This window comes from Suricata suricatta, chromosome 15 (assembly GCF_006229205.1).
Source record: "Suricata suricatta isolate VVHF042 chromosome 15, meerkat_22Aug2017_6uvM2_HiC, whole genome shotgun sequence".
Taxonomy (NCBI): Eukaryota; Metazoa; Chordata; class Mammalia; order Carnivora; family Herpestidae; genus Suricata; species Suricata suricatta.
In genome coordinates this window covers 13,123,630-13,139,116 of record NC_043714.1, presented here as the reverse complement: position 1 = coordinate 13,139,116, position 15,487 = coordinate 13,123,630, and the positions used below count along the sequence as shown (strand labels likewise).

Sequence of the window (15,487 nt, the reverse complement as noted above, 5' to 3'; positions counted from 1 at the left end):
ACCTCCACTGAAGAGATATTTAGTTAGTTGTGCTATTGAGACAATCTGTGATCACATCTCATTGAGAGAAAACACTTTTCGCCACACACTGACAGACCAAAGAGGAAGAGAAGGCAGGTGCTCTGAAGAAAACTTAAACAAGAAAAAAAATTACCAATTTTGAAAAGATAAAAGTGTTTTGTTTTGTTTTTTCCAAAGGAATACTGCACCCATTTCACTTAATATTAGAAATCCAGGTAAAAGGCACTGGGATGTACTCCTCGCCGTGAAGAGACTCCTCGACTACATCTGCCATCTGAGTCTACTATTGCAGTCGGCCTGCTCGCTGAGTGAGTGACCCTTCTAGCATAGAAACCTAATGGAAATTAAACAAGTTTGAATCCACGTATAATGGAACTAGTTTTATAAAAATATTCAGAGTTGCTAATAAAGCACCAAGAAAAAGAGAGCCTCAGAGAGAGGACTCGGACCCTTTCTACAAGGTCAACCCCTTTACAGTTTTGTCTCATAGGACCTCCAGAGTGACAACAGTCATCTTTGACATGTCCTACCTATATAATCTTAGGAATATAGAACATTGCTGTGGTGACTATACCCAAATGCCAATTTTCATTATAAATAGTTAAGAGACATGTTACAAGATTTCATGGCTTACTCTTAAAAAGGTAAAATAGGTGCAATTTTCCTTTAAGAAAGTCTTTTATTCTGTAACACACCACTAATATTTTGATGTTCCCTTCAGTAAACACTGACATTAACTACACTGGGACTACCAAAGAACCGTGAAGTAGCTACAATTATCTACAAATACTGTATTTTTTTCACTTGAATACAGTATTTGTACATTTAAGAAAACATTGTACAAAAAAACTATATAAATGAAAGCCTCAAAGAAATACCTGTCACTAAATTTTTGAACTGAAGTGACCAAAGACCATTGTAAATGAAAACATTTCTAAACATGATGTAAACACAAGTGGAGTAATGCAAAACATCAAGGTATTCAAATCTACTATATTGCTATTTTCACCCTTAATGTATCTTTCTACAGTTTTCTCCTTTTGGAACAGTAATATAAGGGGCAGTACATTATCTTCATAACCTTATGCCATCAAATCAGTTAATACAGATGCTTGACACATTTAATTATACAAAATCAATTTGTTTCAAGTTACAAAATTAATGTTGATATGTAATTAATGAAAAAAATAAGATGTTAAAAAGATAACTATAAGAATACCCAGATATATGCTGTATTCCCATTTATATAGATCTGATCAATAAAACATCAACACAGTCACTTAGATACTGATTTAATCCATGGATCAAGGCCATATTTTCAAGGTATTTTAAGGATGCCAGGACACTGCAAAAGCTGGAGAAAAGAGCTGAGGAACAGTATATGCTTGCTAAACAAGAACTATTGTTTATTTAGCTAGTGAATACCCAGAGTAATAAATTTTTACTTCATGATCGCAATCAGGCTCGCAAACACCCAGAAATAGGAATTAAGGGTTTTAAATGTAGTTATAAAGGTCATAAAAAGTCTGATTAGACTGAGGTACATTTACTCAAAATTTTGAGATTCAGTAAGTGGTAGCAAACAAAATAATTCCTCAGACAAATGCACATTTTTCAGTATACATATTATTGGGGGAAGGAGGGGAGAAGAATGTGCATTAACTGGTGAAGTCCACCAAGCTGCATATCAATATTCTGTTACACCAAACAGTTTGAAGACAAGGGAAATGTTCTAATATAATTTCAGATTATGTTTCATTTGGCTAAAATAGAGCTTAAGGTTGCTTTGCCATATTAAAAGTTTACTACAATAATTTTTCACATAAACATTTAGACTTGAACTCCAGGACTAAATATGGCATGATTATTTTGCTTTCAATCTGTCAAATAGCTAAAAATTGACAATTTAAAAACTACAACAAAGAAAAAGTGGAAGCAGTGTGACTCTTACATCATTGAACCACTTCTAATGGTTAACTGTTAGTATTTAACAAACTCAGAGAGTTAATGAATCCTTGCATTCATTCAGTCTTCTGTGCCTCAGCTAAGATGCATAATTACAAAAGACAGCAGATACTGGTAAAAGCTTCAGGACAGAAAGTGCTTGACGAAGTTACAGTCCTCAAGTGTGTTTGGTGAGAGTATAAGGGCAGACGCGCTGATGAAAACCACTACGAGAAGAGTCAGTTCTGTGTTAGAGTTCAAAGATGTCACCTTAAGCAGAAAAAAAGCTTTAATAACGTCGTCTTTGACTGATTAGGCATTTCCAGAGTCTACATCATTAGTGTTGTGATTCTAACAGGACATCTTCATACGGTTATTGTTTGTTTCTATTTCTCTCCTGAAAGAAAAGCACAGAGAAGTTTAATAAAATACTACCATCATTTAAAGTCTGAAATTATTTGCACCATAGTAAAAAGGTATTCAAATACCAATTCGAGTAACTAAAAAAGGTTTACTAGTACCTATACACACTACTGAGGGATGATTACCACAAAACATTTTGAAACAAAGAATCTCAAACAAAAGACCCTCATCAGGAAGAGCGGACGGCCTCCTCCACAGCCCTATTTTCCCAGGAGATTTCGTTTAAGGTGAGAATAGGAATGTCTTTCCAGCTTTTTCAACTAATTTTTAATGGTGAGTATCAAAAAGACTAAACGGCCTCTGTGGCAATTTGAAAACTATTGGTTAAGGTAGGATTAGGAGGTAAAGATTTGCATTAAAATGCACTAAAATTGCATTAAATTAAGAATTTACTGCTAATTAAAAAATGCTCTGAATCATAAACTTTCTCCATATCATATTCTCATACTCATCATATTGTAACCTTTTTAAGAAATCTTAATATTTATTATGAACTATTATTTCCTTTCGGAAGGTGGAAACCCTTGAACAATAAACTGAGGGCTGTTTCCGTGTTTATTATCCCAACACGTATCTTCAGTATTTCTGTGGGGAAAAAAAGGACGGCCAGCAGTGTGCGTGCCTATGAGATGAATGCATCACGTAGTTGGTCTGCACCATCTCTTGTAACTCAGTTCTCAAGCTTTAACATTAGAATAATCTATAAAACTTTTGGAAACACAGACTACTGGGCCTCAAGTGTGTGAAGCTGAACCTATGAGTTTGTAGTTCTAACATGTTCACAGGGTAGCCACACATTTCTGGTCCTGAGAATACACTTTGAAAAAGACCTGTGTTTAAACACTAATATTATAAGACTCATCTTTTTAAAGTTTTCACTATTTTCATTTTATTTATTTATTTAGAGTAATAAATATGCTCTATAATATGAACCTACTTAGCAAATGGTCTATAATATGAATTTATTTCGCAAATGGTCATTAGTTTCCAATCCTGTGACAGCATCAGAAAACTGTATTTTAAATTCCAAAGAGAACTTTAAAAGTTGTTACTAAATTCCTTTCTTTTGCTTTTAATATATTTCTAGAACTTGAATAACAGTATTTCATACAAAAAGCTAAAAAATAAATGTCCTCCTACATAGTAGCTACAAATAAAATCATTTCATACACACATTTTCAGTGAGATACCTTAAAATTAAATAAAACTTGCCACGCCTAGGTGGCTCAGTCGGTTAAGCATCCGACCACGATCTCAACGGTTCATGGGTTCAAGCCCCGGATCAGGCTCTGTGCTGATAGTTCGGAGCCTGGAGCCTGGAGCCTGCTTTGGATTCTGTGTCTCCCTCTCCCTCTGCCCCTCCCCCACTTGTGGCCTATTTATGTCTCTCAAAAATAAATAAAAATGTTAAAAATAAACAAAATAAAAGCAGACATAGAGCTAGCTAATTAATCGCATCTATAAAGGATAAACAAAAATAAAACTCCCAACAACATGAAGGAAAAAAGAAAAAGACCAAAAAAGAGAATATAGTACCAGGAAGTTGTAGTCTAATTTTAAACAAGTCCTAAAACTTTTTAAAAAATAGCCTAAAAAATAAAATAAAATAAAATAAAATAAAAAATAGCCTAATCATAAAGTTCAGTTCTAAACTAAAGAAAACAAATAGATTTGTCTGAAAAATTCTGAAGCCTGTTTTAATTAGCCAGATATAAAAGCTACAGAAATTCATCAACTTCAAGAAGAACCTTGAAAACTACAGAAAAAAAATTCCACTATTTAAGGATAAGTTGGACAAAGAGAAATTTAACTCAAGGGAGGTGATCAGCTATATCAATAAGGATCATGTATTATTTTAATAGAAGTCAAAGATACTATTTCAGTTTGAACTGTAATTAACTATGCATTTAATGGAATCAAATTTAAAATATATAAATTACATATGTATTACAATAAATGCATATATGTAATGATTATCTATCTCAGTGGATAGGGAAAGAGGAAAAAAAACATATCAATACAACAGGACAGAAGGGTTGGAGAGAGCGAGCCTGAATGATCTGGATTTAATTAGAAAGTACAAAATAAGACAGCAGAAATATACATTTATATCACTCATCAAAAAAATGTATGTTCGTCAATGAAAACATAAATAACAGTTCAGATTTTCAAATATCCAGTTATACATGATTGACAAGAAAACAACCTAAAACGTAAGGACACAAAGTTAAACATAATGAAAAGACATGACAACGCAAACCAAATAAAGACTGATACAACTATATTAACACCAGACAAAAGGAATTTGAAGGCAAAAACCATGGTTGGGAGATAAAATGGTCAATATACATACTAAATAACAGACATTTTAAAAATAAGCTGCAATAATATTAAACTAAAAAAACAACTTTACATACATTAAAAGTTGTCAGAATTATAAGGAAAATTTGACACGTTTCTCATGACAGCAAAAGATTTTAACACATTTCTCTAAGTAATTGGTAAAGGAGATACGTTAGTAAAAATACAGAGTGGATATACATAGTACAAAAAAAAAAAAGAACCAATTATAAGGTGCATATTGAACAGAAGTCACAGAAGGGGACTACATTCCAGACCAGAAAGCAAATCTCAATAAATACCAAGGTCCATGTGTCACACCATCACATTTTCTAGTATCAGTTTTGAAGCAAAACAGATAACAACTTAAAAAAGCCTTACCCTCGTTTGGAAATTCTAAAACACACTTCTAAAAAATCTCCCAAAAAAATCATAATGGAAATTCAAAGATTTTTATATCAGTACAATGAAAATGCTAAGTCCCACCAAACACTTAAAGTTTACACGTGTAGAACTTAAAAAAAGAGAAAAAGTCTGAAAAGTAATGAGCTCATCATCAAACTCAATCTGTTAGAAAATGAGTAATAAACCCTCAAAAGTAGAAGGAATAAAAAAGGACAGCAGCAGAAAATAATGAGACAGAAAGCAAGAATAAAGAGAACCAGAGAGAATAAAAATTGGTGTTTGGCAGGGGAAATCTGTTAACGTCTGGGAGAAAAAAACCCTAACAATAGACAAATCTCTGGAAAGACTGATTTAAAAAGAAGACACATTAATATCAAAAGACTGATACAATTAAAAAATAACAATACCATTAATGCCAATATGCAAAAAAAAAAAAAAAAGCTTAAGACAAAACTTCCTTAAAATGATTTATACACATACAATTTACCAAACTAAACTCAAGAGTAAATAGAAAACCTGAAGGGACTTGTAATAAAGAACTTTAATCAACAATTAAAAATCTACCCCAAACAAAAATCCACCAGGCTCACAAGTGTGTGTGTGTGTGTGTGTGACCTGTACATCCAACATGGGGCTTGAACTCACAACCCTAAGAGCCACATGCTCTTGACTTGACTGAGCCAGCCAGATGCCCCCAAGCTTTCATGGTTTTAGATGTGCCTTTAATTAATTGTCCCAGAACTGATAACTCTAAACCTACACCAACTATTCCAGAGACCAAAAAAGGAGGGAGTATCTCCTGACGTATTTTGAGGTTAGCAATACTTTGATGCTAACAGTGTCAAGAAAAGCATGAAAAAATTAACAGTCCAGTCTCGCTTGTCTCACGAGGATCTCCTAACAGCTGTTTTGCTGTCAACAGACTGTAGAGGAGCAAAGGTGAGAATGGGAAAGCCAAAAAGGCGAGCACAGTAATAACTCAGTACAACAAGAGCTCAGGCTGGGCTGCAAGATGCAGGGCTAGTGAAGAGCTTGGATTCCAGATACGTTTTGAAAGCAGAGCCAACAAGAGTTACTTACTGATAGACTGATTAGACAAAGAGTGAGAAAGAGAAGTTTCACAAACGAGTCCAGCATTACTGGCCTCAACAACTGGAAGGGCAGTGGTGTCCTGTACGGGGAGAAGGTCTGGGGCAGGCAAAGAGAGAGCATTGGAGTCAATTTAAGATGATTAGACAGACAACTGTGAAAAGCTGTCCAACAGGCAACTGGAGACCTAAGTCTGGAGTTAAGAAGAAAGGGCCAGGATGGGTATACAGATTTGGAAGTCCTTAGAATGGTAAATGTCCACCAACAAAACTCAGGTCTTCCTGATATGGTCAACATCTCCTCAGCTTTAAGACAACAAAACAAACAAACAAACAAAACCCCCACATTTATATTAAATAGATCTAGAATTGCACCTGACATGGTTAATATTAAACAAATATTTAAATATAAAGAGAACATCTACCGGCATGCTATCAGCTAGAAACCACTAGAAATATGAGACTAAGCAATGCCGAGCTATCAGTGAGAAGTTCTAGTGTTAGAATTCTAAGTGAGATACCTATCACACAGCTGATATCATAACCTGCAGGCAGTGGTGTGCTGTTGCAAAGTAACACGGGGAGAAAGGAAACCAGAATCATTCAAAAGGAGCCATGGTCCAGTCCACCCAAAGGACTATGTCTTCAGTGATAGTTCAGAAGAAGGCACTTTGGGGCTGCTGGGTGGCTCAGTCAGTTAAGCGTCCGACTTCCAGCTTCGGCTCAGGTCATGATCTCGCAGTTCGTGGGTTCGAGCCCCGCATCCGGCTCTGTGCTGACAGCTAGCTCAGAGCCTGGAGCCTGCTCCAGATTCTGTGTCTCCCTCTCTCTCTGACCCTCCCCTGCTCATGCTATCTCTCTCTGTCTCTCAAAAATAAATAAAAAGCATTAAAAATAATAATATTAATTTAAAAAAAAGGCACTTTAAACACACACACTGTTTAGGACACAATTCCAAAGTGACTCACAGCATTTTTATCTTTAATGGTTGACAATTCAAACAATAAGCTGTACAGGAGCTCCTCCTCCACTTCTTTTCCACTAACAGGGCTAGACCTCAGGCAGATTCAGAGATGAGAGGGCTGTAGAGTCTGGTGGAGGGGCTTCCTACCTACCTGGAGCTGAGCAGACACTGGAGACCAGTATATGATTCTAAGGTCAAGATCCAGAAGTTGGCATGTGGAGATAACCTCCAGGAGGAAGTTTACTTGCCAACCTATGTCTTTCTGACAAGTTTAATGGATGAGCTAAAAAGACTTTTCTACCTAGGAAATAGCTGGGAACCAAGTTTGTTCAGTTTCCTAAGAGAGGCCATCACCTTACCCTTAACCTTAGGGATAAATGACTTATTTCCTTTTAATCACTGGTAGGCTTATCACTATTAGCAATATTTCAGTAACCAGACCTGAGATTCAAAAAGCCACAAGGGAAAAAGTAAATGTGTATCTAAGAAGCCATACCATCCAAAAAGAAAATGAGAAAAAGCACTAGGAACGCAAGTAGAATAACCCAGAACTGCAGCAGGAGCCAGTGAATACCTGGAAGGAAATAAAAGAAAAAGCAGGCGGGCACTTGAGATCCAAATGCAGAAAGACAAACACCTTTGTCTAAAGCTTAAAAATCTAATTTTCAAACTAAGTATTTCAGTAGATGAACTAAAGAGGAAAATCGTCACTGACTCATTTAGAAGGTAGAATAGTAAGTCCAAGAAAACCTCAAATTACAAATTAGAAAAAAGCTGGAAATACATCTAAGACAAAGGAATATTCTAAAAGAAAAAGAATATGAGCTAAATAAACAACAACAAAAAAAATCACAAATTCTTTAATACTCTTTCCTGCATGAGGTGGGGCTTACTCTTCCTTCTTTAAAGTGTGGGGCTACAAATGTCCATCAACTGATGAACGGATAAAGAGGTCTCTCTCTCTCTCTCTCTCACACACACACACACACACACACAAATGGAATACTAGCCATCAAAACAAATGAAATCTTACCATTTGCAACGATGTGGATGGAGCCAGAATGTACTATGCTAAGCGAAATGAGTGAGAGAAAGACAAAGATATGGTTTCACTCACATGTGTAATTAAAAAAATAAAACATACGGGAAGGAGAAGAGCAGTAAACAAGAGACTCTCACCGACAGAGAACAACTACGGGTTGATGGAGGGAGAAGGGTGGGAGATGGCCAGATGGGGGACAGGTATAAAGGAGGGCACTTGTGATGAGCGCTGCATGTTGTATGTAAGTGATTAATCACTGAATTCTACTCCTGAAACCAATACTGCACTGTATGTGAATTAAAATTTAAATTTAAATAATTAAATAAAATGTGGCATACTGACTTGCTTCTAAGAACAGAGTATGCAAAAGGATTTGAAATAATAAGCTTCTGACCTGCACTGTCCCAAAAACATGATCGATCATTCTGCAGTAAGAAGGGAAAAGGCAAAAAATATAATAGACCACTTCTGCACTGTAATATAAATTCAAAATTTTTAAAGTGGGGGAAAGTAACAATTATGCTTTGGAGGCTCTGTTTTGGGAAACCAAATCTTTTATATTTTTAATGTTTCCATGTAAGTGAGACTTCTTGATCCCCTGAATGACCACACTAGAATAAAAAAGTGCTTTAAAAGATTACAGTGCCCAAGTTTGCATTTAGAAAATAAAGAAGTATTTCAGGTTTGAAAAAATATATGTAGTCTAATAATTTATAATCAATTCACCTGTACCAACCAAATATCAAGTAATCTCAAAGTGTACTATAAAATGGGAAAGTTAGGAGTGAGTTCAAATAGTGAAAAATGGTGGCCAAGTCATAACATATGTTAGTTTAGGGACAAATGAGAATAAGAACATGATTCTAAGAAGTCTTAGAACTAATTCACGTTTTTGAGCATGACTTAATTTCAGCAAAATAACATCTCTCATTACACTACAGACAATGTGACTATTAAGCAGAAAAATCCTAAGGATATTCTATTAGAACTACTAGAACTAATAGGTGAGTTTACAAACGTCACAAGATACAAAATATTTCTATAAACCAGCAACAAACTGAAAAGTGAAACTGAAAGTACCAACTACATTAAAAAATAAAAAATACCAAAATTGAATTTAAAAATATATATATAATAAATTCATCTGGAGACACATAGGGCCTCAATACTGAAAAATTAAAATTTCACTGAGAGAAATTATGTTTGTCTGTTCAAGGAGATTGAATTCCACAAAGAAAGGCTATTTGTCTTTAGTGGCTTACGCTTAATATTTATCTGCTGGAATGAATAACGGATCTCAGTTAAAACAAACAAACAAACAAACAAACAAACAGGATCTAAAAAATGGTGATCTAGGTTGACCAGAATACAAGATGTACAAGATGTGTGCTAGAAGATTCCTCACACAAAATGGCTGATCTGAGGACCCAGGAACAGAGGCTCTTAGAGCCAAATAAAGGAATCCACATGCAGTTCTATTTTGGAATCAGAGTTTGGTCTGTTTACAATAAAATGAAAAAAAAAATAAAATTAGTACATTCCAGACTTTTAATTCAAAAGTGGAATTGTTAACTAGTAGCTTTTTTATTCCTTAGTTATATTATATAGTCTATTATCTTTTTTCCATTCACTTTTGTTATTTCAAAAGCAAAAGAGAACACACCAATAGAGAATGTGTAATGTCTAAGAGCTGAAATATCTTTCTATAAATTCAAAGCTTTCTGTCAAGAGTCAGGTCAGCTTCACTCAGAAATTAGAGTATACTATAGTAAGTAAATTTCTAAATTAAGAAATTGCACATCAAAATTTTAAAATAAATCATTAAGTAAACAGGAAAGACAACTCAACAATTTCCTTAAACTTAAATAAGATAATTCCTTTCACCTAAATACATATGTTCATACAGTAATCATGTACTTGCTGCTGAAGAAAACTAATTGAAATACCTATCAAAAATAATGATGACTGTTCATACTGAAGTAGGTAGAAAAGAAATATGCCCCAAAGATGTAGAATTAACCCAGTAAACTATAGATAGTTCATTTACTAAACCTCTAAAAGTCTGTATCAGCACTGAAACAAAATACAGCCACTACTAACTCTCCGATGGAGCAATAACATTAATCTGGGGGAAAAATGAAAACAAATCAGTACCATAAAACATTAATCAGAGCACATCATTTCCCCAACTCTGGTTTACAGAGTATTTACCAAATTCAAAAGAGAATTACTATACTTAAAACTGTATCATCTTGACTTAGACAAAAATATCACTCAATGTTTTATCAGAATTACTCATTTAAATATGTAATAAAGTGTATAGTACTAGGGTGCCTAGCTGGCTCTGTCAGTAGACATGTGATTCAATCTCAGGGTCGTGAATTCAAGCCCCACATTGGGCATGGGGACTAATTAAAAACAGAAAAAAGTTGATGGTATCCAGTGTGACACATCTTGTGTTAAAAATTATTTTCCAAAGAAACATTATGCTTCAAATTTTACAGTAAAGATCACAGGAAAAGCACGATTTTATGTACTGAATTTGTTTCTGTTAATCATAACTCAATCAGAGTAAAAGAAGTCCATCCATAAAGTTTACCGAAAGGTAGGTGAGCACAGACTTCGACTAATTCTTGATCTTATCTATACAAATATACTCAGAACATTATTTTTTGTTTTTTTCTATTTTCCAATTAAACTAGCTTTATCATTAGAATATATAAAAATAGCAGGTTAAAGTACAAAGTAAGCTCCCATACCTGCCTCTAGCCCCTTCCAGTCTGAGTTCCTCCTAATGGGTTGCCTCGATAACTTTAAGCAGCACACTAACACATAGACTTGTTTTTTCAATGCAGACACTTATCAATTCCCATTGTATATGGTAAGTAATTTATCACAGGGAATATGTTATATTCTCCTTCTCTTCCCCCCACCCTTATACTAGAAGCCATACTATCTTTTTAGTTTTACTGTCTTTATGACTTTAAATAATGTGCTTAAGGCACAACTGCTTGACATATTACCTTTAAACAATTGTGTTACCTTCAGATGAGAAAAATAGTGCATTTATTTACCCTTCCTCAAAGCTTTCTCTCCTTCCATTCCATCTTATAACATTTTGTTCTAACTATAGTTAAATCTTTTATATACTACTGCCCATTACGACACATGGGAAAAACAATTGGCAGCATTTATTATGTAACTTGATCAAGTACGTATTTCCTAAATAAGAAAGTATAGCAATTTAAACCAATAAATACAAATTCAATGACAGCCAAACTTCCCCAAGGGAAAGAGATTCTTCAAAGTATTTACTCCTTCAACAAGTATTTAATCAGCTACTATGTGCCAGTCATTAGTTGCTAGGGATTCAGCAGAGAACAAAGTAAGTCCTGCTCTCACAGAGCTTATGTTCAGTGAACATAATTAGTTAGAAATTTTACTTTCTTTTAATTAGAATTTTATGTTCTTTTTAGCTTCCTTCACTTCTCCAAGGTCAGCGGTCCCCCACTGAGGGCTCATGTCACCCGTCAGGCCCCAAAGACCACAGTGGCGATGTTTATAGTCCTGAGACACACCACCTACAAGGAGGACCCACCTGATGCATGGAGTCCCTGCTGAGAGACTGTTCTAGGGTAACAGTTACTAGATGTGATCTTTCTTGAACACCTTTTTCATTCGGCTAAAAAAAAAAACCAAAACCTCTTCAGGTTACTTTCTCATGAAGGATCTGTGGCTACTCCTGTACACCTGAAATCTTTATTCCGCATGTCCCCTTCACTGATTTAATGGGACACTCACCTTAAGAAGAAAATTCTATATACCCCATTCCCCTCCAGTCTGAATAAGATTTTCCAGAGGAGTACCCAGAGTTGTAGATGGAAAAATTCTGATGATAGTCTGATTCTCCTTCCTTTCTAGTAGATAATTTGTCTTTTGCTCAGGAAGTTCAAGATTCTCTCTTTATCCTATCTTTAACTCTTTTCAATGTGAAGTAATCCTGCTAGTCACTCAGCTTGAGCCTATTCCTTCTGAAAACACACCACCTTTGGCTCTGGGCATTTCTCTCTAATCATTCTTCCCTTTGATGGTTTTTCCTATACTCTTTCAATGCTCCTTTAGAAAGACAGTAGGCGTGGCTTGTTTCCATCACTTGTTTTTACCTTTTATATTTTTCATCTCTATTACTCCACATACGGAAATTTCTTTGACTTGAAACTCAAATCAACTAGATCTCAAACAGGAGCATTTTATTATCGGCTTGCTCACTGTATTTTTTTTTTTTTTAACATTCGTGCTTCTCATTTCCAAGAACATTTTCTAGTTTTCTTTTCTTTCTACATATGAATCCGAACAACAAATCAAATTTTATTTTATATTTTAAATTATCTTCTGTCCCCTGAATTCTTTTAGTGAGTTTGTCCTCGTTGTTCTGTCATTAAGCTTGATTTTAATCAAATACACCTAAAGCATGTGTTAAAATAGAAGAATGAAGAACTAGGCAAATACTATGATAATTAGCACGGATTTCTCTTCCAGTTTTAAGTTTCACCAAAATCCCTTACTTTAAAAGAGAGAGCATGACTTTCTAAGTATTATATAACCTGAGAGGATGTCTGGCAGGCTTGTCCCTTGGGTGCTTTGCTGGCAAGATAACCTGGGGAATTCCTCTGTTGTCAAAATAACCAGAAAAAAACAAAAAAAAAGTCAATTAAAGACCCAGTGATGAGAAGATGGACTTAGCTTCTTAAAGTTCTTGTCTTTGACCACAAGTAGGCCTAAGAACTTAAAGAAAACCATGAACAACTGGAAAGAGAAATGAAAGAAAGTTACAGTAACCACAGACCCAAATGTAAAATTTAAAACTAAAAACTCCCTGAAAAAGCATAAGAAAAAAATCTTCCCAAACCAGGGGAAAGCAAAGATTTGAGGTCAGATTAGCATAAGCCTTCTAAAATTATTCCTAGAATTTAAAATTATTTTGGCTATTCTAGGTCCTCTACCAGTAGCCCAGATCTCTTACTAGAAAAAAGAAAGGACACTGACGATCAACTTATAATGGTATTGTGGTTATATATCCTTATCCTTAGGAAATATACATTATACTTTTGGTGGGATAAAAAGCTATGATATATGAAACTTACTCTCAAATTGTTCCAAAAAGCAAACAGCAAACAGGGAAGAATGCTAATAGGTGAATCTGGATAAAAGGCATGGGTGTATTTCACCTATTATTCTAATTGTTTTAAATAAATTAAAAAGTATTTCCAAATAAAAAGGAAAAAGATTCACACATACTGCTGCATGCAGCTATAGCTCAATCACTCCACGCTATCAGTACTGCATCCATATAGTTTGGCTATTTTCCTGATAATGAACACTTTAGGTTATTCCCCGTGTTTCACTATCATCTACATTCTTGTGTGTCTTCTGGTGTATTTAGGAAGTTTCTCTCAGGTGTGTAAATATGTGTGTGTGCGCACACACACACACACACAGGAAAACTGCTGAATTATAAAGTATTCTGAAATGTTCAGTTTTATTAAAAAAATACAAAATTACTTCCCCACATGGCTGCTTATCAATTTAATGGTCCTATCTCCAGCTGCAGAAGAGATTTTGTTGATCTACAGTCTCTCCAATACCTGATACTGCAAAATTTCTCAATTTCACCACATAAATGGATATAAAGATTTTCTCATTATACTTCTGATTTGCATAAGACTGAATATCTTTTCATATACTTATTAGCCATATTTGTTTCAATTCATCTTTTGCTCATTTTTCAACTGGGTTCATCTTTTTTTCTTAAACTGATTCACAGGAGTTCTTTCTACATTCTACATTCTTGATACTAATCTTTGGTCATTTATGTCCAAATTTCTCCTAGGGCCTCTATCCTCTTTAAAGCATCTTTTGATGAACAGATTTTTTTTTAAGTAGACTCCATGCTCAACGTGAGGCCTGAACTCATGACCCTGACATCAAGAACCACATGTGCTCAACTGGTGAGCCCCTTGATGAACAGATTTTAAACTGGTCAAATTTTATCAACCTTTTCTTTTATAATTAGTTCTATTATGTGCCTTAACAAATCCTACTTTACCCAAAGACAGAAGAATTTGCATCTGGGAAAATGTGATCTCCACATATCAGAAGCTTTGAAGAATTTCAGCAAAATACAAGACAGATAGGGTCATGTTAAAAGAGAACACTAAACAATGACTTGCAAATCCTTTTCTTTAAAAAAGAAAAAAGGTGTAACAAGTAAAAAAAAAATTCTAACAAAACACCACCAATCTGTCCTTTTTGATGGAGCCTAGGAGGACCTACAACAGAGAGGGAATACATCTTTTATGACTGAGTTGCCAAGAGTATTTAAAAGCAGTTATGCTGGACAGCTGAAGTGCAAGCACAAGCTTATCTAAGAGAAAATCTACACATGAAAATCTATACAATCTTCCTGGACAAGGGAGAACAGCAGTAGGAAGAAAACTGGGCAAGGACATGTGATATCCCAAATGCAATACAGTTAATAAACAGGGAAAACAGTTTCCCAGCATGGTTGTTTCAAACTCGAAGGAAAGTTAAATTTCACCCACTAGCATATCCATTGTACTGGCTCTCCCTTCTTACTCTTCACAGGCTGATGAATCAGCTGACTGGTAAAGTTAACAATCAACAGGAGTCTCTCATCCCCACATTTGCAGCAGGAAGAGAATGTGAAACCAACACTAAACATTAAAAAAAAAGAAAGGAAAAAAACAACAAAAACAACCCGGTTTTGGAGCAAATACCCGACCTGGATGATCCTCTTCCAAGTTCAATGATGACAGAAAAAAGTCAAAATGAGTCTTAAAGTATCGTTTCACAGAAGAGGCTACTAACAAAACTGTAATGAATCCAACTCAAAAGCTTCTGCACAGTGAAGGAAGTCATCAACAAACTAAAATGCAGTCTACTGAATGGGAAAAGAGATTTACAAATGACATATCCAATAAGGAGTTAAGGACCTGAATGGACATTTTTCCAAAAACAGATGGCTAACAGACAAAGAAAACATGATCAATATCACTAATCAGTAGGGAAATGCAAATCAAAACCACAATGAAATCTCACCTCACACCTGTCAGAATGGCTAGGATCAAAACAAGAAATAACCAGTACTGGCAACGGGCAGAGAAAAGGGAGCCATCACGCAGTGTTTGTGCGAGTGAGAACTGGTGTAGCCGCTGTGGAAAACAGTATGGAGGTGCTGCA

The 15,487-nt window shown here is 35.0% G+C and overlaps 1 protein-coding gene across 9 annotated transcripts in view; it reads right to left on the bottom strand.

Moving 5' to 3' along the window:
- Nucleotides 1-916: 916 nt before the first annotated feature.
- YTHDF3 (YTH N6-methyladenosine RNA binding protein 3) overlaps nucleotides 917-15,487 on the bottom strand; it is a 35,816-nt gene continuing 21,245 nt past the window's right edge. For 8 of the 9 annotated variants that reach the window (XM_029923161.1, XM_029923163.1, XM_029923168.1 and 5 more), the window contains 2 exons: nucleotides 11,826-11,909; nucleotides 917-2,362 (listed from right to left, as the gene is read on the bottom strand). In XM_029923161.1, coding sequence (XP_029779021.1) covers nucleotides 2,339-2,362; nucleotides 11,826-11,909 — 108 coding nt within the window. In that variant the 3' untranslated portion in view covers nucleotides 917-2,338. The remainder of the gene's footprint in view (nucleotides 2,363-11,825; nucleotides 11,910-15,487) is intronic. The other variant, XM_029923164.1, reaches the window with a different exon arrangement.